Raw genomic sequence first — 27,500 nt, forward strand, 5'->3', positions numbered from 1 at the left:
TTCCCCTATCGTTCTCCTGCTCCCCCTCCTCCTCTATTTCTTTCATACTCCCCTTCTCTCTTTTCCTTTCTTTCATCCCCTCTCCTTGCCTCTCTCTCTCTCCCTTTATCTTCCCCATCGCCCCTCTTCCTCTCTATTTTTCTCTTATTCTCCTTCTCTATCCATTTCTCCTCCGCCTCTCCCTCTATCGTTCTCTCATCCCCCCTTCTCTCTTCATTCTCCATTTCCATCTTGTCCTCTCCTATCGTTCCTCCTCCTCTTTCTCCATTTACTCTTAAACTCCCTTCTCTATCCATATCTCTCTCCATCACCCCTCTCTCTCCCATCGTTCTTCTTTCTCTCATCCCCCTTCTCTTCTCCTCCCTCTCTCTTTTTTTCTCTCATTTCTCTCTCTCTCTCTTCTCTTCTCTCTATTTCTCTCTCTCTCTCTCCTCTCTCCTCTCTCTCGCTCTCTCTCTCCTCTCCTCTCTCTCTCTCTCTCTTCTCCTCTCTCTCTCTCTCTCTCTCTCTCTCTCTCTCTCTCTCTCTCTCTCTCTTCTCCTCTCTCTCTCTCTCTCTCTCTCTCTCTCTCTCTCTCTCTCTCTCTCTCTCTCTCTCTCTCTCTCTCTCTCTCTCTCTCTCTCTCTCTCTCTCTCTCTCTCTCTCTCTCTCTCTCTCTCTCTCTCTCTCTCTCTCTCTCTCTCTCTCTCTCTCTATTTCCCGTCTTTCTTACCCTCAGCCCCTCCCCCCGTTTTCACTCGCTGTTTCTCGACATCCGGGTTCCACATTTTTTTCTCCCCCCTTTTTTCATGCTTGGTGTCAGAGTAAAGAATTATAGCGGTGTTGTTGAGTGGGTGTTGCGGAGAGGCAGTCAGACAAGCAGGCTGGAAAAAACAAGCAAGCAGAGATGCAAGCTGGAAGGCAGGTAAGGTAAGCAGAGCGCAAGCAGAGCGTTAGCGGACAAGCAGGGAGGTGAGCAAATTAGAGATGGTTAGCAGGGTGTTGGGGGGGGGGGGGTAAGAAGGCAAAGATTAAAGGAAAAAGGGAAGGAGGAAAGGGGGAAATATCAGGAAGGGAAAGGGGAAGAAATGAAATAAAGGAAAAGAGAGGGAAGATGGAAAGAAGAGAAAGAGGTATGGGGAAAGGGAAGGAGAAAGGGGTGGATATAAGGCAGGGACAGGGAAGAGGTGGAGAAAAGAGGGGCGGATTGAGGAAGAGTGGAACACGGGGAAGGGGGGTGAGTGAGGAAAAAGATAAGGAAAGGGAGATTGGAAGTAGGAGAGGGAATAGGGAAAGAAGCAAAGAGGGAAGGAGGAAGGAAGGGGAAGGGAAAAAGATGGAAATAGAAGGGACTTGCCAGGAAAGGAGAAAAGAAAAGTAATTGGGAAGTAAAAGAAAAAAAGGAGGAAGTGAAAAATAGATGAGGAAGGAGGAAGAGATTGATGGGCAGGGGGAGGGAGCAATAAGGGAAGGGGGAGGAAGGGAGACGGAGGAACGGGCAGGAAGGACGTGGAAGGGTGAAGGGGTGGGCCAAACACTGCCCTCCTGGGAACGACATATTTGCATACTGACTTGCAGCATCTTAACATCCGGTGATCTGATGGTCGGGAGATCTGAGTTCCTCGATACTCGTCATCTCAAAAGACTTGTCCATGCGATCTTCGAGTTACACATTGCATAGGCTGATTTTGCTTAATAAGAATGCGATATATACAGTGTTTCTTGCTGAGTTCTTAATCGTGTGTGTTGTAGACCTAATTCTCTATGTTAATGATGCATGATCCACATCTGTTGGACTCTCCGCCGGCCTCTCTGAAGCCGCAAAACTTGGTAGACTGTGGATAATTGCACCATACATTTAAGAGGTACTTGCAACATGGGCGAGAACACAAGGAGTTCCGTGTGCAAGAGCAGTTTGTGGTCTGCCGTCGGAGAAGGGTGGGGGCGAGCTGGTTAGGGTCGTGGGTGGGCGTGTGTGTATGTACGTGCGTGTGTGTGTCGGTATGTAGAGCATACGGATACAAAGCAGAAAGGCATACCGACAGACAGACACAGATTTAAATACAACGGGCAACAGGCAAAATAAACCCACGCCATACTCTGTCGGGGATCTAAAGCCGGTAGTCAAAATAGCCTCTTTCATCTCGACTTGAAGCCGCCAGAAGTGAAACCCTTAAGAAGAAACTCACACGTCAGCGCGACTAAGGCTTTCATGCCACCAGGGACCATAACTAATTCATGTGACTCCCGTGCAGATAATGAATTCCCTTGCGAGGACGCGGGACTGTGAAGTGACTCGCTGGCGGCCGTTTGAATGCGACGGTTGGCGCGAAGACAGTCAGCGATGCCCGTAGTTGTTTTTGATGCGTTTTGTCTACGTTTATTGACTTTTTTTCTTCTTTACGAGTGTCCTCCAGTCTGCAGTCTGGAGATCCACCTTGTCTTTTGTCTTTTAGAGATATATATTTTTTTTATGAATTTATTTCCAGTTAAAATTCCTCTGCGGGTGAAATACGGAAGAGAGGCATGTGACTACATTGTGACATATTCATTATGTTCGATTGAAAAAAGTTTTTGTACGCGTGCCCTTACTCTATCCTATCTACTGTGTGTTTACCATCACATTTTGCACCTTGCGTTAGAAGTATTCCATGTGGCCTAACAGTACTTAACAAATCTGTGCATTGTCTCATGCACCTGTATCAATTATACCACATAAATTGTCCCTATATTCACATACACACTCTCACCAATACCTTACCTCATAGACACGTTGTTTTCCCTCATCAGCAACATGTCCCATGTAATTATGCCAAGCCTCCACACACACACACACACACACACACACACACACACACACACACACACACACACACACACACACACACACACACACACACACACACACACACACACACACACACACACACACACACACACACACACACACACACACACACACCTGTGCCACATACCTGCCATTCACACGTGCGTTTTTATCAAGGTGATGGTATTGTAACCGCCAACACAGCAGTCTTGTCTCGGCCGCGGTACCATTAACTTGAAATTAACATGTTTAACCTTGCGTGTACTTGTAAGCAGTCGGCGCAGCAGGACAGTTGTGGCGCACATTTAAAGCTAATCAAGTCAAATTAAATACGTGATGGTGGTGACTTTAGGTGGGGATTTAAGGCTAATGAGGAGGTTGAACTTTTATGTGGCTTGAATTAGTCGGTTAGATCATATTTTGATTTAATTTTTATCCTTCGTCCTGTTTTCATGGCGTATTATTTTGGTGTGTGTACGTTTTACTCGACTGCATATTATTGCATTGATATGGGTCATTCTAAATAGTATTTATTTCATTTTGTCTTTTTTGTAAGTTTATCAAACTTTTGTTTTCCAGTTATCAAATATGTTAATGACAGTTTTTTAATATATTGTTTTTCATTTTCTCATTCTCCAAATCTGTAGATTATCACTCATCTGTATATTTGTTTTTATTGTTATTATCATCATTATTATAATCATTGTCATCATTATCATCAATCATCATTATTATTATTATTATTATTATTATTATTATTATCATCATTATTATCATTATTATTATTTACAACATAAAACACTAATGACGCTTCATTGTAATCGATCAAGCCGTCAATGACAATTATAAAGCGGATGATCTTCCCTTATTTATAACACCCCAATTTCACGACAATTTCCTCGGACCGTTACACTCCCTTTGATTAGTGGGCAGCGTGGTTGTTGACCGCTAGTTATTGGCTGTTTGTGGTTGATCAACGATGGTTTGCGGTCGCGCTGATCTGCCGTAAATACGTCAGCGAGACCGGCTGACCTACAGGGTTAATGGGGGGTAGGGGGGTGGTAGGAGGGGTAGGGTGATTTGTCAGTCCGGTCGGTGATGTATTGTTCCCTTTTTTTCTGGTTGTTTGTCTGTTTGTTTGTGTGTGCTTCGTTTGTGTGGCTAGGTTTAGATTATTCGTTTGTGCTTGAATGCTGTTTCATTTTCATGCATTGCTTGTCCGCATGCCTATAGAACCAATGGACTGCACTGTGGAAGATTATTGATAAATTTCATAATACAAATGTCTTTAGTATTCAGAATCTGTGGAAGGCTATTATGCAATCGGGAAAATAACGTGCTTCCTTCCATTCATCTGTCTAACCGACTCATTTACTCAACTATTAACCGTTCCACCCATCCACCTAACCCACCCATTCATCCATCTACTTTTACATTCAGGCATCCATCTAATCACCCAGCCTTCCATATCCTCTTCATACATCCATTTATCCACTCACCCATCCTCCTATTTATGCGCCCAGCTGTTCACCATTCCATTCATCCACTCATCCACCATCTCCATCTCCCCATCCATCATCTACAAGAAGCTGTAGCTGCTGTCGAAGCGTGGCTGCCAACACCTCTGCCCGGTCATCCATCAATGGCACTCTCTCTTATAATGGCTTTCCTGAAGACCCTGTTCTGGAGTCTGTCTGTATTGTGACCTCACTGTCTTCCCCGCTTTGTGGTGTCTTTTTTGTTTGCTTTTATTTCTTCTTCGTCTTTGAATTCATTTTTGCCTGTTGGTCTGGTTTCCTTGTGTGTGTGTATGTGTTTGTGTTTGTGTTTGTATGCACTTTATTCCCCCCTTCATCTTTTCTGCTTCTGATGCTGATGTTTCTACCTCTCCTTTTCTTTATGTTCGCGTCACCTTTTCACTATCTCCCTCTCCTCCCCGTTCTCCTCTTCCCTCTTCTTCTCCCCCCCTCCTCCTCCTCTTCTATTCTTTCAGTCTTTCCCCTTCAGCGGTTTTCCTCCCGCCCTCTTCGTATCAGTTTATCTTAGATATAGGATAATTGAGGCTAGGATGAGAGGAAAGACGGAGATAATGAAGATTAGCATTAGTTGAAAAGAGAACACTGCGAAGCATAAGAATAGAGTCTAAGGGAGTCCACATTAATTTATACGCCCGAGGTAACTTTTTCCTCTTTCTCCCTCCTCTTACGTCCACCCCCCCCTCCCTTTGGCTCTCCCCTTCTCCCTCATCCCCCCTCCCCCCAATCCCTCCTCCTCCCCTCTCTCTCCCTACCCCAAGCCCTCGTCACCCCACCGACACCGCCCTAGCGCTGGATCGAGCAGGACAACCGGAAAATTAGAGTGATGCCCAGGTTACTCCAGGCTTGGCTTGCAGGAGCACGATTTAGCGGTCTTTAGGAGGAGATGAGGGTGTGAGGAGAGGAGGAGAGGGAAGAGGAAGGGGAGGGGTAATGAAAAGAGAAAAAAGCAAATGAGGGAGGGAAAAGGAGAGGACGAAGATGAGCGTGTGTTGATAAGTGGAAAGAAGGGCAGGTAAGGGTAGCTACTTACCTGTACGAGGCTAACCCTTTTCTGCTTTTGGTGCTATTGTTGTTGCAGATTCGGGTCCCTATGTGCATTTGCTGTTGGGACCTCGGTGTCTCATGTCCCTCTAGTCCTCGGGTGTCTTGGCTCACGGTCTCGCTCGGTTTCTCTCAGTCATCGAGGTCGGGTGAACGAGTATCGAGGGAGCTCTTGGTGTGGCTTTTGGCTTATGGATTGGTGATCGCTGTGACTGGTCTACTGGTCTTGGGCGCATGGTCTGGTGAGCACACGGAGGCGACTGGCGATCACTTTTGACGCTGGGAGGAGGGCCGTGGATGAGCGCGTGCATGCTTAGTGTTGCTAGAGAAAGAAGGTACATATATATGTGTGTATTTATATATATATATATATATATATATATATATATATATATATATATATATATATCACTTATATACATATATATATGTGTGTGTGTGTGTGTATGTGTGTGTGTGTGTTCATGTGTTTGCGCATGCATGCGCATGCATATATGTATGTATATGAACTAGTATTAAAACCTGGAATGTCGAATATACACGTCCCCCATTTATAGTCAGGCACAACTGAACGCCGCTCTACAGACTGACTGTATCTCTATATTAATGAAAGTAATTCTTCGCTGCATTATGATCGAGATGTGAAGGCACGCAGCGTCGGATGGAACCACGTGTTGTCAATTCGGATGCTGAGATATGCGTCGGCGATGTTTCGGCTCGGGTGCGGAGGTCGTGGGAACGCCCTCGCCGCGTCGTAAGGCGCTGATTATCATGCACGAGGCGACGCGTGCATGGCAGCCATATTTACGGTACGGAGCGCGACGTAACAATTAAAGCAGTACTTTGCTTGTTTTCCTAATTGAACGAGGTTATGAAAGGCCGCCGATCAAAGCACTGCTTGTCTTCTCTCGGTCTTATTGCTTTGCTTTTAATACTGTCTCTCTTCCTCCCTCTCATTCTTCTCCTCCCCTCCCCCTCCCTCCCTTCCTCCCTCCCTCCCTCCCTCCCTCCCTCCCTCCCTCCCTCCTTCCCTCCCTCGCCCCCATTCACCTCCATCCTTGGCTTTCCCTCCCACTCTCCGCCAAAAGTTACACAAGCTGACAAGGTCTTCCATGCTGACCTTGAATGGCCGCATCAGCATGGTCAAAAGGACATAATGATCCTCCGATGAATAATGTCAACAATTAAACCACTCAATGTTCCTCCCTCGGACCTGTCACCGTCTGGCCGACTTTGGCTCGGTAACACGCTTGCAAGGAGAACGTTTGGCGCGCTGCATGTTGCTGATTTTCCTTTGCAACCCTGTTTTGTATGGGGCTCTGCGTTTGCTGTGTGTGTGTGTTTATACGAGTTGTTTTTTCCTCTTTCGTTTTATGGCCTCTACTTTTCCGTCCCCACTTCCTCCCTCCCTCTCTCCTTCCCTCCCTCCCTCCCTCTCTCCTTCCCTCCCTCCCTCCCTCCCTCTCTCCTTCCCTCCCTCCCTCCCTCTCTCCTTCCCTCCCTCCCTCCCTCCCTCTCTCCTTCCCTCCCGCCCTCCCTCTCTCCTTCCCTCCCTCCCTCCCTCCCTCCCTCCTTCCCTCCTTCCCTCCTCCCTCCTTCCTCCCTCCCTCCCTCCCTCCCTTTCCTATCATTCTCATATCTCCACCTCATCCTGACATCTGGTTCCCGCACCTCATGATACGTGGCACCCTCGCCTCCTCTTCCTCACACTCTCAGCGCCCCGGGATCCCCTATAACGGGATCCGATGCCGCCGGGAGACGACTAATCACTGTGAAACTTCATTTATTGTCGCCGATAAATCAACGCGTTACCGGAACCTGAGAGCTTCCGGCAGAGTTTCTTGTAGGTTTTTTGTCTTGATGGAATCGCCCAATCATCGTTATTTATCATTATTGTTGTATTATTTTATTATTGTACTATCGATGTTGTAGCGTAATCTTGCCTGATGTGTGTATATATGACGGTGAAATATGGGTGTATTGTGATATAGTTTAGCGTCTTATACTAACACGTCTTTATAGCGGTGATTTAAGGTTCTATATCTTGGGAGATTTTGATACCACGGTAAATCTTTCTGTCTTGTTATCGTAAGATAGTATTGTAATGCTTCTCACCCATTCTTGGCATTGGTGTTTGTTTGTTTGTTTGTGTTTGGTCGCCTTTGTCTGCGTCGACAACAGACTGACAACCAGGTAAAAAAAAAAAAAGCCAGCAAGCAGTTGAATGTGCGATCCTCAGCTTCTGTCCATGTCTGTGTCTGTGTCTGTGTCTGTCTGCCTCGGTGCCCTTCGAGGCCTGGGGTGCACGCCTCGCCAGGGCTGACAAAGGGCGCGAGAGCCGAGAAACGACAGGATTTCAGATCGTCTCCGCCCAGCCTGCTGTTCGATTCTTTTCTCTAAAATGGATACGTATTCGAATGATAAAAGAGAATCAGAAAAGATGAATAGATAGGAATAGAGACCAAGGAAGGAGAAGGAATAGATATATTGTTCGGGCGAGAGCCAGCAGGAATAGATATATTGTTAGGGCGAGAGCCAGCAGGAATAGATATATTGTTAGGGCGAGAGCCAGCAGGAATAGATATATTGTTAGGGCGAGAGCCAGCAGGAATAGATATATTGTTAGGGCGAGAGCCACCAGGAATAGATATATTGTTAGGGCGAGAGCCAGCAGGAATAGATATATTGTTAGGGCGAGAGCCACCAGGAATAGATATATTGTTAGGGCGAGAGCCAGCAGGAATAGATATATTGTTAGGGCGAGAGCCACCAGGAATAGATATATTGTTAGGGCGAGAGCCAGCAGGAATAGATATATTGTTAGGGCGAGAGCCAGCAGGAATAGATATATTGTTAGGGCGAGAGCCACCAGGAATAGATATATTGTTAGGGCGAGAGCCACCAGGAATAGATATATTGTTAGGGCGAGAGCCACCAGGAATAGATATATTGTTAGGGCGAGAGCCACCAGGAATAGATATATTGTTAGGGCGAGAGCCACCAGGAATAGATATATTGTTAGGGCGAGAGCCACCAGGAATAGATATATTATTAGGGCGAGAGCCACCAGGAATAGATATATTGTTAGGGCGAGAGCCACCAGGAATAGATATATTGTTAGGGCGAGAGCCACCAGGAATAGATATATTGTTAGGGCGAGAGCCACCAGGAATAGATATATTGTTAGGGCGAGAGCCACCAGGAATAGATATATTGTTAGGGCGAGAGCCACCAGGAATAGATATATTGTTAGGGCGAGAGCCACCAGGAATAGATATATTGTTAGGGCGAGAGCCACCAGGAATAGATATATTGTTAGGGCGAGAGCCACCAGGAATAGATATATTGTTAGGGCGAGAGCCAGCAGGAATAGATATATTGTTAGGGCGAGAGCCAGCAGGATATATAATGTAGGATATATGATGTATGCAAATGATACCCGATAACTGTCAAGGATTGTGGGCTCCGCTGAAGTCAGTTTCGCGGAGGCGGAGGAGGCAGTCAGCAGGGATCCCTTCGTTATTTATTTCTTAATGGTATTCAAGATATTGAAGTGTTAAGATTCTATTCTTGTGCGTCGCTTTGAATGCGTCATTAGTTGTTTTTTCTTCTTCTTTTTTCTTTCTTTTTTGTGGCGGCGGGTATTTATTTTATCGTGTTTTTTTTCTATTGACGTTAATGGGGTATATTTTGTCGTTTTGCTGTTGGTTATTTGTGTTTAATCTTGTTGGGATTTTCTTCTGTTTTCCGTTTGTTTCTTGGGGTAGGTTGGAAGAAGATTGAATGTGTCTAACATTAAGAATCGGATTCTAAGTTCTTTCATGGGAGGCTGGCGGTAATAGGCGTTTTATGCCTGATAGTCTTCTATACTGGTTAAATGTGGATCCTAATTATCTATTTTAGTCTTCTATACGAGTTGGATGTTGATCCTTAGTTATTTTTTAATTACACCGGTTTTCCATTATATCATGCACGCTAATGGACAGAGGAAACAAGTGTCTTGCTCGGTTAATTACTTATTTTCGTCAACACCACCTGGCGGAATTCTCAGTAAGTAACTGTGTATGGCCGTCACCTGGCGACATATTTCTCTTGAACTGTCACCGAATAATCCATTAGACAGTAGGCTTCCCCTCCTCCCATTACAACCCCTTAGGGACGCTAGGGATCACCGGAGTGGCGCAAGTGGCAAGAAACAAGGGAGGAAGAGAGAAAAAAATATGGCTCCTAAATCTTCTCACACTTTGTCTCACTCCGTCTCACTTTGTCACACTTCTCACACTAGGGCTCCCGCGCGAGCTCGTCCCGCCCCTGCTGGGACATGGCACGCCCCCGCTGCCGAGGCTCGTCACGCCCGCGACCACGTTACGCCGTTAAAGTGGTTTCGTTTTTCGGTTCCCGTCACGTTGGTGCGCCATCTTGTCTGCCGACGCCCGAGGCCTGTGGATGGTGGTGCTGCAGTTGTTGTTGTTGCTATTTTTGTTGCAGCAGTTGTTACTATTGGTGCTGCAGTTGGTATTGTTGCTGTTGTTGTCCCTATTGCTGCTGCAGTTGTTGCTGTTACGTTTGTTGCTGCAGTTTTTGTTGCTATTGTCGCCGCAGTTGCTGCTGGTTTTGCATTTTTGTTTGTTTATTTGCACACCAGTCTTGTGGGTGTGTTTGTCTTTTTTTTGTTTCTTTTTCTACTTTGTATTCGTCTAGTGCTTATCCCTGTGTTGTCTTTGGGTGTTGGTGTTGATGGCTTTATTAATGGCTCAATCCTGATTCTGTGATGTTGCAAGGTTGTGTTTTGCATGTGTGTGTATGTTTGTATGTATGTATGTATGTATGTATGTATGTATGCATGCATGTATATATATGTGCATGTGTGTGTGTGCGTGTGTAGGTGTGTAGGTGTAGGCAGATATCAACTTTTTAATCGGATATATACTTATCAATGTTTTACTGTAATCATTCTTTTATCATTATAAATATTAAATGCCATTGTTATATTACTGTTATTATATCCATTATCATAATTATTGTTATTATCATTAAAGCTATGGCAGTAACTGCTACCGTAGTGGTACGATTACTACTACTATCATTATTATATTTTTTTATAGATATTGTTATTATTCATATTATTAGTAGTGTCGATATTGTTTATTATTATTATATTTACCTATATCATTGTTATTATCATAATTTCTGTTATTCTTGTTATTTATCATCACTTATACAATCATTATTAGTATTTTAGCCATTTTTATATTTATCAGTATTATTTGTAATCAACATTGTAATACATTGTTATTATTATTATCGTCGTTATGGATATTAGTTTTGTAATTATTATTATTATTATTATTATTATTAACAATCATAATCATAATTAGTATTACTATTGATATTATTAAAATCATTATTATTATTATTATTATTATTATTATTATTATTATTATTATTATTACCGTCAACATCACAAAGATTATTCTTACCATTATCATCATCATGATCATTATTATTGCAACGATAAAGATAATGCAACCCGTCTTGGAGGGCGGAGTGGCCGGACGAAGGTGTGGCAATCTCGGCGGCCGGTTGTGAGTTGCCGGTCCGTCCTGATTGATGATGGACAGCCGGAGATATCCATCAAACGTCTGCATTCAATCAGTAGTTTAAATTGATGTCCCGTAAGAGGAGGGAGGGGGGGAGGGGTGGGGGGATGAGTGAGAGGGAGGGGGATGGGTGGGAGGGAGGGAGGGGGATGAGTGAGAGGGAGGGAGGGGGTTAGGATGGGTCCGGGGGGATGCGAGATATAAGTGTGTGTGTCCTATGTTTGTGATGTGGTATATGCCTGTCTGGAAAGAAGGAAGAGAGAGAGAAAATGAAGAAGTAGGAGAGAGAGAGAATAGAGAAGGAAGGGAGGGGAGTGGGAGTAAAGCGGGAGAGGGAATAAGAGAGAAGGGAAAGGGAGAGGGGAATTGGAGAGAGAGGAAGGATAAAGGAGAAATAGGGAGGGGACCGAAAGGGAAGATAGGGGAGAGAGAGAAAGAAAGAAAGAAGAGAGAGCGAGAAAGAAAGAAAGAAGAAATAAGAAAGAGCGAGAGAGGAGAGAAGAAAGAAGAGAAGAGAGAGAGAGAGAGAGAGAGAGAGAGAAATATTCGTAACTCATATTTTGCAACCTCCATGTTTGGATGCCATGAAATTTATTAGTCAAATTAACGAGTATCAGTTGTGTTAGCTAAATAATTAATTAAGGGGGGAAGTGACAATGAAAATAATGCAGATATACGACAGCGAAAAAAAACATTGAAAATAATTACAATCAATTCATGAAGATGACAGTAATGGCGTTGATTATTGTAATATGGTAATATTATAATCGCGAGTATATATCACAGTTGCAATGAAAATGAAAGGTGATAACAAAGGCAACAATGTGTCTGTTGAGAATTACACATATGACACTGTTAGAAGAGGAAACAATGATATAATGATACTGATAATGATAATACCAATACAACCCTCTAGAATAACGAAATTTGACGCAATACTCACGCGATGATAATATAATCATTTCATAATAATGAAAGGATTCATATGAGTATGTGAATACCTGTCCCATCACCGTCTCATCGGAGGGAGAGTCTTAAGATACACAAGAAGGAAGAAGATACAAGCCGTCTGGAGGCTGAGGGAGATCGAGCATCTGCCTGATTGACTGCACATTCCTTTGCCAATTAGGCCTAAAACAGCAATCCTATCTTGTAGGTACTGCGGGCGGGGGGTCCTGTATGATGAGGGGGACGGCCATTCACACTCCCTGGGAGGCTGCCTGTACGAGTTATTGATAGGGAGAAGGGGATATAAATAGGAGGATGTAATGTATGCACTGCGTGTTTATATACAGGTAGGGAATGGACTCGTGTGTGTGTGTGTGTGTGTGTGTGAGAGAGAGAGAGAGAGAGAGAGAGAGAGAGAGAGAGAGAGAGAGAGATAATTAAAGAAATGGACGTGGAGAAAAAACAATGAATGTGAAGAATAGGATAATATTTCCTATTTCACCTTATCTGTGGGTCTTCTCAACTCCTGCAGCCTCTCCCACCCCCATCCAGTCTCCCCCAGCCCATAGTCCTGTCGACCCCCCACCTCTCCACCTCTCCGCTGTCTCTGCTTATTCTTTTCTCCCTCCCCATTTTCACACATCCGCACGCCCACATGTAAGTCCGCCCACGTAATCTCCCGCCCCATCTCTCCGCCCCCTCCGTCCCTCCCTCCCCCACCCTCTCCCCTGCATAGGCACCACATGAGCGAACACGCCACATCATAACCCGGCTCCCACATGCCGCCATTAGCATAACTGACTCTCCTCATTATCCCTCTCGATGAAGCACGATAAGAAGACGCGGGTAATTAGTGTAATTAATCGAGAGGTGTTGATGATCGGGCCGGACGTGCCGCGTATCTCCCCCTTCCTTCCTCTCTCTCTCCCCCTCCCCCTTCCCCTCCCCCTTCCTTCCTCTCTCTCTCCCTCCCCTTCCCCTCCCCCTTCCTTCCTTTCTCTCTCCCCCTCCCCTCCCCTTCCCCTCCCCCTTCCTTCCTCTCTCTCTCCCCCTCCCCCTTCCTTCCTTTCTCTCTCCCCCTCCCCCTTCCTTCCTCTCTCTCTCTCCTCCCCCTCTCCCTTTCTTAGCCGGGGGGGGGGGGTTGTAAATGACACGGGGGAGGTGGAGGGGGAAGAGGAGGAGTGGATGGTAGGGGGAAAGCAGGAAGGGGGTAGGGAGTAGGGTGAAAGGAGGGGGGGGGTAGGGGGAGGGCATTTTGCAGGTGCGGTTGCAAGGGCTTCCTCTCGGTCACCCGCGGTGCAGGCCGCTCTTGAATGGAAGGAGCAGGAGGAGAAGGGAGAGTGAGAAAGGATGGGAGGGAAGAGGAAAATGAATAGAGGAGAAGGAAGAGGGGAATAAGAAGAAGAAAAAAAAGGAGAATGGGAAGGAGAAGGAGAAGGATGCGGAGACGAAACAGAAGAAGGAGAGGAGGAGGAGATGAAGAAAGAATAAGAAGAGAGAAAAGAAAAGAGAAGGAGGGAAGAAAGGGAAAACTCGAAGACGAGAGAAAAAAAATCTAAATTGTCGACATGGATTCTTGATTCATGTTTTATGTATTGGATGTTTTTCCTGCGCATGTTTACACTATTATTCTTTTCTGTCTTCGTTAAAATCTTATCATGGATCTGTTGTCCAGCCTTAGCGGGGTTGTCGCATGTGTAGGCTATGTTTAGTTGTGTGTGAGTGAGTGAGTAAGTGAGTGAGTGAGTGAGTGAGTAAGTGAGTGAGGGAGTAAGTAAGTGTGTGAGTGAGTAAGTAAGTGTTTGAGTGAGTGAGTGAGGAAGGAAGTAAGTGAGTGAGTGAGTGAGTAAGTGAGTGAGGGAGTAAGTAAGTGTGTGAGTGAGTGAGTGAGTGAGTAAGTAAGTGTTTGAGTGAGTGAGTGAGGAAGTAAGTGAGTGAGTAAGTGAGTGAGGGAGTAAGTAAGTGTGTGAGTGAGTAAGTGAGTGAGTGAGTAAGTAAGTGTTTGAGTGAGTGAGTGAGTAAGTGAGTGAGGGAGTAAGTAAGTGTGTGAGTGAGTGAGTGAGTAAGTGAGTGAGTGAGTAAGTGTGTGAGTAAGTGAGTGAGTAAGTAAGTGTGTGAGTGAGTGAGTGAGGAAGTAAGTGAGTGAGTAAGTGTGTAAGTGTGTGAGTGAGTGAGTGAGGAAGTAAGTGAGTGAGTGAGTAAGTAAGTGAGTGAGTGAGTAAGTAAGTGTGTGAGTGAGTAAGTAAGTGTGTGAGTAAGTGAGTAAGTGAGTGAGTGATTTTATTGTGAAAAAATGTATTCATACTCTATACAGTATGTCTATATTGATGGGCAGAGGAACTATGCCTAAGTGGTTTGTGCAGTCGTTCATGTTAAATACTGAGTCATATGTTGATGGTGAAACATAGATTATGGTGAGACAGAGACAAAGACAAAGGCAGAAAGAGAGAGAGACAAGGACAGAGAGACAGATAGCCTAATTAGCCTGAGAGAAGCAGAGGCAGACAGTCCAAATCAGAAAAAAAGAAAAAAAAGAAAGAAAGAAAAAAAAAACTTGGTTCACTAACATTACGGGATTCGATAGGAATGGTAAACCACCTTCCGAACGATTTGCGACGTTCACGCCCACGAACAGATTTTTCCCCGCCCAGGTACGCCCGCCATCCTCACGCTATCCCTGACTCTTTCATCCTGTCCTCAGCCTTCTCACTCTATCTTCACTCTGTCTTCACCCTCATCACACTTTCTTCACCCTTCTCACACACTATCCTCACCCTTCTCACACCATACTCACCCCTCTCACACTATCCTCACCCATTCCACAATTTCCTCACCCTTTCACACTACTCTTCACCTTTTAACAATATCCTCACCCCCTCTCACACTCTATCCTCACCCTTTTCCCACTCTATCCTCACCCCCTTTTACACTCTATCCTCCCCCCTCCCCCCTTCATAATACCGAAGCCCCGATAGCGATCTGTAATTGAAGTGAGCGTCAGCCATAAATCAAACCCTTCTCGAAGCTTCCACGATACCTAATGATGAACGGAGAGGGAAAAAGGGTAGACATGATAGCTGCGCGGATTGAAGCGCCGGGGGGACGGAGGGAGATTGATGGGAGGGGGAGGGGGGAGGGGGAGGGGGGGAGCTTTTAGGGGTGTTGAATGATGTGTGTATGTTGGTTGACTGTTTGTCTCTCATTCGTTTCCTGTCTTGTCTTGTCTTGTCTCTGATTCTCTCTCTCTCTTTCTGTCTGCCTCTCTCTCTATATATATACATACACATACACATACACATACACATACACATACACATACACATACATACACACACACACACACACACACACACACACACACACACACACACACACACACACACACACACACACACACACACACACACACACACACACACACACACACACACACGAGATCCATAAATCAGGACGGACAACCGAATGTTCTCGAAGGTCTTATCCTCTCGCCCACCATTAATTACCGCCTAACTGCCCTGCGACGGCTCCTAAGTGGTTGTTGCGGCGCCCCTTAACTCGGCCTCATATCTCTGCCGGAGGAGGGACCCAGCCCCGTGTTTCGCCTCGGATCCAGCTCGTCTCGTCCCGGCGGGAGGAGGGGAACCGCCGCGCGTGCTGCTCGAGGTTCGCGCGAAGCCCTTCGGCGGCAGGGCGATGGCGGTTGTGAAGCGGTGGCACGGCCGAAAAAAAAGAAAGAGGGAAAATACGAAATGATGGTTGTGGTAATAATAGTAATCATAATGACATTGATGATAATAATAATGATGACAAAAATGATTAAATTGATATATAGTAATATGACTGTAATGACTTCACGAATGGAGTAAAATAGAAAACACGCGGCGATGATCAATTGAAATATACTGCAACTTAAACCCAAGCAACAGCGTTATCAACAGCGAAACCAATTCAGAAATAACCCAAAACCACCTGCCACGGCGCGCCATCATACACGCCGCCGATAATAACCTCTTTCGCATACGACGTCTCTGTGAATCCGAGCTCAGTCTTCGCCGCCGCCGTCGGGAGAGACAGGCTGAAGGAAGCGTTCATTTGAAGGATGACTTTACGACGTTGCGAGGCAGATCTTGGACGCCGTGTGGGCTTCCGGAGTTGATTTACGAGCTCGGGAGGTGTGTCCGGGTCTTAGCGGCTTGCCTTGTCCAATTTGAGGAAAATTCGTGGCGAAAAAAATGGACTTGTTCCCCCGAGGATTCTGGCGGGAAATTTAAGAGTTATTAGGGATGTCCCGCGCATCCTGTTGTGCTCGCTGCGAATTTCGTGTGTGTTTGTATTTTTAAGTTTATTCTTCCTCCGTGTTTCTTAAGAATGTTTATGTATTTTTATGTGTTTGTTCGTAATGTCCAGTGTGTTATTTTCGTCCATGTGTTTCCTTTATGAATATAAACGTGGAGATGACTCACACTAATCTGACTTTTTATCTTTTTCAAGCATTCCGATGGATAAGTAGAAAAAAGGGTAAGTAAAGGATTTCGAAGGATAAGGGGAACAACCCAAACGTGTTTTTCAATTATTTTGTGATACAAGTTTTACTCTTTTGTATAACCATGTAGTGGATTGTATCTCATGGTGAAAATAACCTCTATTTCATTGTGTTAGTTTGTAGTGACATCAAATTACTGTTTATGTAATAGTGGATAGTGAGCTGGATAGTTAGCTACGAATGTTAGTGATACTGAAAATATATGAAAGCGAGGTATTGGTTTTAGTAACAATGTCAGTGTTCGTTAGTATCGGATTTAACCTTCTCAAGAATATCGGCAAAATATATTTGAAAATCTCTCTCTCTCTCCCTCCCTCCCTCCCTCCCTCTTCCTCCCCCTCTCTCTCTCTCTCTCTCCTTCTCTCTCTCTCTCTCTCTCCCTCTCCCTCTCCCTCTCCCTCTCCCTCTCCCTCTCCCTCTCCCTCTCCCTCTCCCTCTATTTAGCCTGATAAGCGAGGCCGAGGTGGCAACGACTCCGCCAGTCAGCCGCCCTCCCCCTTAAGATTTCCCAAGACGCGAGTGCAGGCGGCCGAGTGTCTTCGATTTTCCATAAGAACTTAACAGATTTGCTCCAGTAGAGGGAAGAGGAAAGGGGGTGGAGGGAGGGAGGGGGGAGGGGTTAAAGAATGGGGGGGGGGAGTAGGAGGGAAAGAGGAAGAGTGTGAGGTGACGAGGTGGTTTAATAAGGCTGTTGGCATGGTGGAGAGCATATGCTGGAGATTGGAAGAGGGGAATAGCGATAAAGTGAGAGAAAGGGGGAGTAGGTAAAATGGGGCTTAGAGAGAGAGAAAGAGAGAGAGGGAAGGAGAGAGAGAGAGAGACAGAGAGAGAGAGAGACAGAGACAGAGACAGAGACAGACAGACAGACAAAGACAGAGAGAGAGAGACAGAGACAGAGAGAAAGAGCAATAGACAGCAAGAGAGCAAAAGAAAGGGAGGAAAGGGAGAAAGAGATGCATAGGGGCAGGGAGAGAGGGAGAGGGACTAGAACCGCGAGGGGAGGCATGGGTAGGAACACAGAGGCGAAACACAGCCGTCCCCCGGATACACTTTAAGAGCCATTACACAGCAAAGGGGAGTTCGCGTAACATACGAGATCGGTTGTTTACTGATTACGCGAACGGCTAAGGTGGATGGGGGTAGGGGGGCAGAGGAGGGGTTAGGGGGGTAAAGCGAGGTGATTCTGTATTGTGATGCTGATGGTGATGAGATGGCAGGGAGGAGAGCTTTGTATGGTGATGGTATCGGAGGGAGGGTCTAGGCCTACGTGGTGGTGTTGAATGGTAGCATTGTTCAGGTTACATTAATGGTATTGAAATGTTGTCGATGGTTAGATATGATACTGGTGATATTCGGCGATATTGAATATATTATTAATCGTATTTTTTATATGAGTCATTGACCCGTCTGTGTTAAAAAAATATCTGGTCAGATCTCTAGTGATGTAGAAGAGTTAATTAAAATTATGAAAAAAATCATTTTCAAAGTTCGATTAATAAAGATTTGATTAAAAATGACCAATGTTCATTTTCTATACACACAAAAAAAGGAAATGTATTTGAAGTGATTTTTAGAATTGATTGTTATCGTCTGCCGTGCGTAACTTCCCCTCTTTCTCCCCTCAGGCACTTCGCCCTTCACGCTGTACTTCAGTGTGAAGTTTTACGCCGCGGACCCGACCAAGCTGGTGGAGGAGATCACGAGGTAAGCGACACGTCTATGCCTATATATACACATGCATATACACACATTCATACATACATACATACATACATACATACATACATACATACATTCATGTATACATACATGCATACATACATACATATATACATACATGTACACATCCATACATATATGCATACGTACATACATGTACACATACATACATTCATTCATTTATACTCACCCAGACAGTACTTATACATAGAAACACTCTGTACACACACATATACACATCCAGCCGCCCCCTCCTCATAAAAATCCACTCGCACACAATCACACAGGAATGCCTACAACTAATCCGCCCACACGCCCACACACCCACAAACAAGATCGCAGTCTTAGACAAACTGTTTGATATTTCACACACATCCATACAACACATTGTTACAGGAATGGGTGTTTCTTTTTCATTTGTTGGTGTTTCAAGTTTTATATATATATATATATATATATATATATATATATATATATATATATATATATATATATATATATATATATATGTGTGTGTGTGTGTGTGTGTGTGTGTGTGTGTGTGTATGTATATACACACATATACACATACACATACACATACACATACACAAATACACACACACACACACACACACATATATATATATATATATATATATATATATATATATATATATATATATATATATATATATATATAAGCATATATTTGGTAACTGACTTTGTCCCTTTACTTGTGTGTGATTGTGTGCGTGCGCGCGATCGAGCGCGTTTTATATACATGTGAGTATTGTATTATCCTTTCCTTATTGAATTAAGATGCCAACCCTACACACCCTGTCAAATAATTTCGTTAATAGAATGTTGTGCCCAGGAAAATCATATCCTCCATCCCATTATTTCTTCATACATCAAAAAACGCGTGGGAAACCTATCGTAATTCTTTTTTTAAATAGGCCACTTGCGTATGAGCGACCACCCAGCGCTCCGGGCAGCTCCACTTCCTGGCCTGTTCCGCGTTGGCCGCCCGAACGCCATCGCTCATAAGTCCAGGGCAAGTTACGCCGCTGGAAACTTGGCTTGACTTGTGGTCTTGTTTTAAGTTTTGCTATCCTTTACCCGCCTTCCCTCTCCTACCCTACCCTACCCCACCCTACCCCTGTCTCCTTTCCTTCCTTCCGCTCTTGTTGCCCCCCCCCTCCCCCCTCCTCCCTCTGTCCTTCCTGGTGCCTCCCATTTCTCCCCTTCCTCCTCCTCCTCCCTGCTCAGTTGTTTTTTTCATTCCTCCATTTTCTCCTCCTCATTTTGCTTCTCCTGTTGTAGGTTTTTCTCCTCTTCCTCCTTCTCCTTTCCCCCTCTCACGAAATGCTTTCTCCCCTTCCGCCTGTTCCCTCTATCTCTTCTATCTTTTCTTTTTATCTATCTTCCTCCTCTTACTCTTCTTTTTTCCTCCTCCGCCCCCTATTCCTCCTAGTCTCCTCCTTTCCTCCTCCTCCTGCTCCTGCACCTCCTCCTCCTCCTCCTCCTCTTCCTCCTCCTCCTCTTCCTTTTGTCCTCCTCCTCCTCCTCCTCACCTCCACCACCACCACACCACCGCCTCTTTCTTTACCGCCACCACCGGCACCACCTCCTGTTCAGAGAGTCGTAGATGTTCAGAAAATACTTTTATCACTTGAGTTTTCCTTCTCGAATTTCCCCCCAGCAGACAGCGCCGATTGCGAGATGTATCGACAAAGTATTTTTTTTATATTGGGGAAATATGATTAGTGTTGATGGCGGAACATTGGTGGTGTTTTTTTTCCCTCTCTCTCTCTCTCTCTCTCTCTCTCTCTCTCTCTCTCTCTCTCTCTCTCTCTCTCTCTCTCTCTCTCTCTCTCTCTCTCTCTCTCTCTCTCTCTCTCTCTCTGGAGCTGTTTTGAGAAGTCTAGTAAGTAGCGATAGAGTAAAGTAACTGCATTACGTTAAAGATAGTTAAAGATATACTTGTGATGTTTCAGTTTGCCAGGACACTTGCTTTGCACACGCTGCAATACATGCATGTGTCTGTATCTTTGAAAGAAAACACGCACAATACTTGGCGGTCGCGTTATTTTAACGACACGCGCGCGAATATTGAATCTCGGGAAACCCTTTGTTCAAACTTTCTGTGCTGGAAATAAGTTTTGTGTGATATCTTGTTTATGGTAGTTTGGTGTAATGCTAGAAGTTTTATGTTGTACTTTTGTGATGAGAAAATCAAGAGGGAGGGAGGGAGGGAGAGATGGAGGGCGAGAAGGAGGGCGAGAGAGAGGGAAGGGGAGGGGGGAGGGAGGAGGGGAGAAGGGCAGGGAGAGGGAGAGAGGAGAGGAGGAGGGAGAGGGAGAGAGGAGAGGAGGAGGGGAGGGAGAGAGAGAGAGGAGGAGGAGGGGAGAGAGAGAGAGAGAGAGAGAGAGAGGAGGAGGGGAGGGAGGGAGGAGGGGAGAGGGAGAGGAGGGGAAAGAGAGAGGAAAGGACGAGGGGAGGAAGGAGGGGAGAGAGAGAGAGAGAGAGAAAGAAAGAAAGAGAGGGTAGAGAGAAAGAATAAGAGAGAGGGGTGAGAGTAAGAGAGAGGGGAGAGAGAAGGGAAAGAGAAAAAGAGGGGGGGAGAGAAAAAGAGAGGGGAGAGTGAGAAAAAGAGGAGGGAGAGAGAGAGAGAGAGAGAGAGAGAGAGAGAGAGAGAGAGAGAGAGAGAGAGAGAGAGAGAGGAATAAAAGTGAAAAGGTGTTCTTAAATCAATTTATATTATATTTAGTATCAAGCATAATCGACCTTATTGACATCGTTTATTACCCCGTCTTGCCCTCCAGCTCGATCTGTAAGACCTGATGAAACCGCTCACCGATTACCTGGAATACGGAAGGGGATATTCTGCTTGTGTGTTTTTTGTGAAAAGAGCTTGCCTGGTTTATGAATGGCCTCTTACGTTTATGGATAATTCATTGTTTATGGAGATTTATTGTGTGAAGGATTGTTGTTTACTGCAAGGACTGCCATATATTGCACCGCCGGTTACTTACAGCAAGGGCTGCTATTTCCTGCTTTGGGTACAGCCTCTTACATACATCCTGTTGGGTAAAGTGGATTGTTTATGGCGTCGTATAAATTTGCTTTAGTACCCCCCCTCTTGTTGGTGATGAAAACGATCTTACTGTTTTAACAACTCTCAATTTCTATAGTTGTCGTCGAAAGGACAACGACCTGAAGTGAATCCAAGTCCAACCAGGTAATTAGAGAGATATCTTGATACGCTTGTTGTAATGACGACCGGCGCTTGTGAAAAGTATAGCGCTCCCTCGTGGTTCCTCTTCGTTAAATAGAAAATGGGTTGTGTTCGACCGCATTACGTGCACTCTCGTTTTCTTTACAAACTGGAAAGGTGGTTTGGCGTTGCAAATCGTCGGTAATTGAGGAAATAAACCCTTTGCCTGGAAAATACCGAGGAAGATACTCTATCATGGCGATTCATCAGCCGCGACAGCAAATAACAAATAGCCTCAGGGGAACATCAGTAAGGAAAGAAAGAAAAAAAATATATATATATACTACACATATTTGTGCGTGTATATATATATATGTATATATATATATATATATATATATATGTGTGTGTGTGTGTGTGTGTGTGTGTGTGTGTGTGTGTGTGTGTATGTATATATATATTATATTATACTTATATTAAATATATATATATATTATATATATTATATTTATTATATATATATATTATATATATTATATTTATTATATATATATATATATATATATATATATATATATATGTATGGTGTGTGTGTGTGTGTGTGCGCGCGTGCTTGCGTGCGCGCGCGCGCGCGTGTTTGTGTGTATATGTGTATGTGTATGTAAAAATGTATATATATGAAGACACTCATTCACTCCACTTATTCATTCACCCACTTACGCACGCACACACACACACACACACACACACACACACACACACACACACACACACACACACACACACACACACACACACCAGCAGCAGAAGCAGCATCAACAACAGCGAAGTGCCATAGGGCGCGCGCGAGAGAGAGAAATGGTACAACGCCCGTAAGCAAACGCGCGGTGGAAATCGTTCTTAATCTCTGTAGTGGGATCAATCTCAGCGAGTAATGATGCCCAGGTTAATATCAGGGCGAGGGTTATCGTTTGTGCCGGGCGGGGGAGGGAGGGGGGTGACGGAGGAGGGGAGTGAGGGAGATGATGGTAAGGAACGATGGGGAGGGGGGATATGATAGGATGGGGGAGAGGGGAAAGTGGGTAGGGGGAAACGATGGTAGGGTGATCATAGTAGGGGAAAAGGTGAGGGGGAGGGGGGAGTTGATAGGAAGGGGTGAGAGGGAGGGGGGAGGGGGCGATGATAGGGAGAGGCAGGGAAAAGGTAGAGGAAAGACGATGGTAGGGGAAGAGGGGGAGATGATAGTAGGATGATCATAGTAGGGGAAGAGGGGGAGAGGGGAGTGGGGGAGGGAAGATGAGGAGGTCTAAGGCAGTTACCGTAACTTGGTCCGTCGAGTCCCGGATGAAGTTGGGAGAGAAAAATGCGAACGTGGGATGTAGAACTGCGAATCCCTGCGTGTCCAATGTAGCAAAGTTTAATGAAGTGGTTTTGGGGATAGGGGTGGCGGGCTCGCTCTCTCTCTCTCTCTCTCTCTCTCTCTCTCTCTCTCTCTCTCTCTCTCTCTCTCTCTCTCTCTCTCTCTCTCTCTCTCTCTCTCTCTCTCTCTCTCTCTCTCTCTCTCTCTCTCTCTCTCTCTTCTCTCTTCTCTCTTTCTCTCTCTATCTCTCTCTCTCTCTCTCTCTCTCTCTCTCTCTCTCTCTCTCTCTCTCTCTCTCTCTCTCTCTCTCTCTCTCTCTCTCTCTCTCTCTCTCTCTCTCTCTCCTTCTCTCTCTCTCTCCTTCGCTCTCGTTCTCACTTTATTAATTTTTCTTTGTCTTTATTTTTCTTTTTCACTTCTATCTGCCCGTCTCTAACATAAACACAACATGCGTACGTACATATGAAAGCACACACACACACACACACACACACACACACACACACACACACACACACACACACACACACACACACACACACACACACACACACACACGCCGCGCGCGCCCTGCTCGGCCCTCCGACCAGGTGATCCGATTCCCCGCTCTCAGATATCACTCACGGGAGATAACCCCCGCGGGACTCATAAGCAAAGAAGCCGCACAGAATGTTGCTAATAAACCCGCTGCTCATAGGCAAGCTAGGTCAGCAGTCCCCCCCCCCCTACACACACACCCCTCCACCCCTCCGCTTCCCACTCACCCTCAGGTAGCTTCTCTGACCCCTTCTCCTTCCGCCCTTGCTCCTTCTTACGCCTCCTCTTCCTCCTTCTTCTACCCCTTCCTCGTACCTCTTCTGTATTTTCTCTCCTTCCTATTTCCTCATCCTTCTTTTCCCCCCTTCTTTCTTTTCTCTCCCCTTTCCCCTTCCCCCTCCTTCCCCTTTTCCCTCTTTTCTCCCCTTCTCTTCTATTCCCTCTATCATCTCCCCTTCCTCCTTCTTCCTCTCTTCCCATCCCCTCTCCTCTCCCCCTTCCCTCCCTACTTCACCCTCAGGTCTCTCAAGACGCTTCCCACGGCCAGGAGACGACCATAAGAAAGTTTTACAGCCGTGGAGCACTACTTTTTTTCAGGCGCCATTTTGCTTAGCGATAAATAGATTAGTTGAGAGAGCATTGCCGACTCATCCGTTCGAGCCATCCTTCTCCCGGCTTCATTTTGGTGCTTCGGAGCATTTTGTTTTCTTTGGTAATCTCTGCGTTTGTTCGTGTTCTGTGTGACTTATGATTGTTTGGATTGTTAATCTTTGTTTGATCGCACGTCAGTTTAATTAATTTAATAATTTTTTTTTTTCTCGAAACATGATTTTCCTCTCAATTCTGTACGGCAACTTTCGCTGTATGACAGGCTACTATTGCAATATTATCACATTTTTCTTCCTTTTTTATATTTGGTCAACATTTTCTTTGGCCTTTTCTGTTTTTCTGTTCGACATAAGATTAATTAACCTATTGTGCATGGTTGATTGTCTCATGTGTACTCGTGTGTACGGAAGTATTGCATCGCCCCTCCCCTCCCTCTCTCATCCCACCCCTTCCTATGTCTTCCCTCTCCACCATCCCTCCCTCCCTCCCTCCCTTCCCCTCTCCTTCCTATTTTACCCCCTCCCCCCACTCCCACCCCCACCCCCACCCCCTACAATAAACTTCCAAAAGAGGTCGTAGGGAAGCCTTAAACGTCACAAAAACTTAATTAACTTACACAATCCAAGCAGCTCCCGGGACTGAAGAGGCACCAAAGATATGGTTTCGTAAGGGGGGGTAGGGGAGGGGAGGGGAGGGGCGTGGGAGGCAATATAGTGATTATGATTCTGTTTTTATTACTATAGAAGGAGTTATACGAGGATGCTATTTTTGGTTATTGGTTGATAACTTATTGTATTTTTTGAAGGGTGTGTGTTGGTGGGGGTAGGGGGGTAGATATAGATATATAAATATAATTTTCAAAGATATCGAGGGTGATTGTACTCATGGGCTATTGCTAGTCAAATAGATAGTGAAGGTCCCTCTACTAGTGAAACTTAGAATAAGTAGTATTCTATACTACTTATTTCAGGAGATAGTGAGGGTATCTAAAACACTATTTTTATCCATTTGCTAGCGTCACCCAGCAAAAGTCAAGTTGGGAAACTAACTGTTACTCTTCCGAGTATTATTTTTCTAAAAGGTAAAAATAGAATTAAAACAACATGTCCAACTTATGATACTACTTATTTCAAGCGATAGTAAGAGTATATAAAACGCTATTTTTATCTCTTTGCTTGCAAGTCACCTAACACAAGTCAAGTTAGGAGATTCACCATTTCACTTAAAAACATTTTTTTTTCTCCAAAAGCTAAAAGGAAAAATACAGAATAACGTCTTGAAAGTTGAAAATAGGAACTACTTTTTTCAGCGCAGGCATTTATGTGATGAGTCATGCCGCAGCGTCGTAGTTATGGTCTTACCTTCGGATGGTTCTCGGAAGAGGAGGAGGAAGAAGAAGAAGAAGAAGAGGAGGAGGAGGAGGAAGAGAGGAAAAGAGGTGTTAGGATAATGGAAGAGGAGAGAAAGAGAAGTTAGGATAAAATTAGGGGAGAGAAAAAGAGAAAGGAGAGGCTGTGGGAAAGGAGAAGGAGGATGAAGGAAGAGGAAGAGGAGAAACAGAAGAGAGGAAAGACGTGTTAGGATAAGGGAGGAGGAGAGAGAAAAAAACAAGTAAGGATAACGAAGGGGAAGAGAAAAGAGACAACGAGAAAGGAGGATGAGAGAAAGAGAGGAAACAGAGGTTAGGATAAGGGAGAGAGAGAGAGAGAGAGAGCGAGCGAGCGAGCGAACGAGCGAGAGTGAGAGAGCAAGGGAGCGAGCGAGAGTGAGAGAGCGAGCGAACGAGCGAGAGTGAGAGAGCAAGGGAGCGAGCGAGAGCCGCGACCCAGCCACACCCAGTACCCGCACAAGCGCGTGGACGGGTGTAACAGCCGCGACGGACACACTTGGTCGGGTTCTAGAGTGATCAACGAGTCGACATGAATAAGCAATTACGGGCGCATGAACCTTATTTTTTTTCTCGACTTCACAATCTCGATGGCCAGAGACAGTTGGATGTTTAAAAGGAATTCCGTTAGAAGCAATTGGATAAAACTTGTTCCGTCGCCATGATGTTTAAGAAACTCGAACGCAGGGGAAAAAAGTACGGTTCTCATGAGAACCGCAGTAGAGGCTGGAAGTACTCCGGTTCTGATGTGAAAATTAGAGGACAAAGAGAGGGAAATACACAAGCCCACACGTGCACTTTCCACGTGAATATATGCATGTAATTCAGGATAACCATACTCTTCCGTCCAGCACTTTATGTGCACACACGCACACGCACGCACACACACACACACACACACACACACACACACACACACACACACACACACACACACACACACACACACACACACACACACACACACACACACACACACACACGCACACACACACACACACACACACACACACACACACACACACACACACACACACACACACACACACACACACACACGCACACGCACACACGTACACACAGCTTCACGACGCTGTGACTCAGGTTTTCTCCGCCAACGGCCGAACCATCTTGGGTTAGCCGGGGAGGGTGACGGAGGCATGATAACACCCGGGTTCTGCTTCTGCTTCTGCTGGGCTCGTCCCTGCTCCGACTGTCCCTGCTTCCCTGCTTCCGTTTGACCAAGGAGAAGGATCCCTGCTTGATATTACTGCTGTTGCATTTGGTAGACTAGAGTTATGGCCTTATCTGTTTATACCTATAAATCATAGATATTCATACAGTGATTAATTGAAATAATTGTTTTATTATTATTTTTTTTTTTTATTCTTAAGGGGGTGGAGGGGGTCGTTCAGGTTTTCCTACTTTTTTTTTCTTCTCTCGTTGGCCGCCGAGCCAGCAATTAGACCGGCAATCGCCAGTGATGACAAATCTCCACGCTGCAACATAAAAGTCGCCTCGTCTTTGTTCTCGATCAATTTCAGTGTGATAATCGAAGGGCTCCCTTTAAGATATCAAGTAGGAAGTGTGTAATTAGATCTGAAGGTAAATAAAGTGTTGAATGACAAAGATAAATCCATCAAGCTATCTGGTTATTTGCATATGTATTTTTTTTTTTCGAGAAAGAGACGCACACGCACACACACACGCACACGCACACGCACACGCGCACACACACACACACACACACGCACGCACGCACGCACGCATACGCACACACACACGCACAGAGAGAGAGAGAGAGAGAGAGAGAGAGAGAGAGAGAGAGAGAGAGAGAGAGAGAGAGAGAGAGAGAGAGAGAGCAAGGCGCCATTTTTTACTTGATCCAAACTCAATTACTCCTCCAGAAAGTAATTACTCCCTAAGAGTTGATTGCCCATAGGTCAAGAGTCGCTGTTTTTTTCCTGATGTTGTTCTATAAAGTATTTTGTAATGGGAGACGATTCCGGAATTAAATTGTCAGCTTTTTCATTTCTATATGTATTATAGTCTTTTTTTACTTGACATTCATCGTTTTTGTTGTATTAGTTTGGTGTTATTCAATATTTTCGTTCCGTTTTCTGTTGTCCTGTGGCTTAGATGTTGTGTTTGGAGTTTATGTTGCCCGCCCCGCTGTAAAGAAAACAAACACGATAGTCACCCCTGAGAGTCAC

The 27,500-nt window shown here is 45.1% G+C and overlaps 1 protein-coding gene across 1 annotated transcript in view; it reads left to right on the plus strand.

The window, feature by feature from the left end:
• The window catches only part of LOC122252166 (uncharacterized), a 343,505-nt gene that overhangs the window by 241,792 nt on the left and 74,213 nt on the right, over positions 1–27,500 (plus strand). The window contains exons 5-6 of the mRNA XM_086553745.1: positions 16,425–16,451; positions 18,102–18,180. Of these exons, the coding sequence (XP_086409871.1) occupies positions 16,425–16,451; positions 18,102–18,180 (106 nt within the window). The remainder of the gene's footprint in view (positions 1–16,424; positions 16,452–18,101; positions 18,181–27,500) is intronic.

Source organism: Penaeus japonicus, unplaced genomic scaffold (assembly GCF_977035675.1).
Source record: "Penaeus japonicus unplaced genomic scaffold, GWHDUDI00000001_assembly GWHDUDI00000028, whole genome shotgun sequence".
NCBI lineage: Eukaryota > Metazoa > Arthropoda > Malacostraca > Decapoda > Penaeidae > Penaeus > Penaeus japonicus.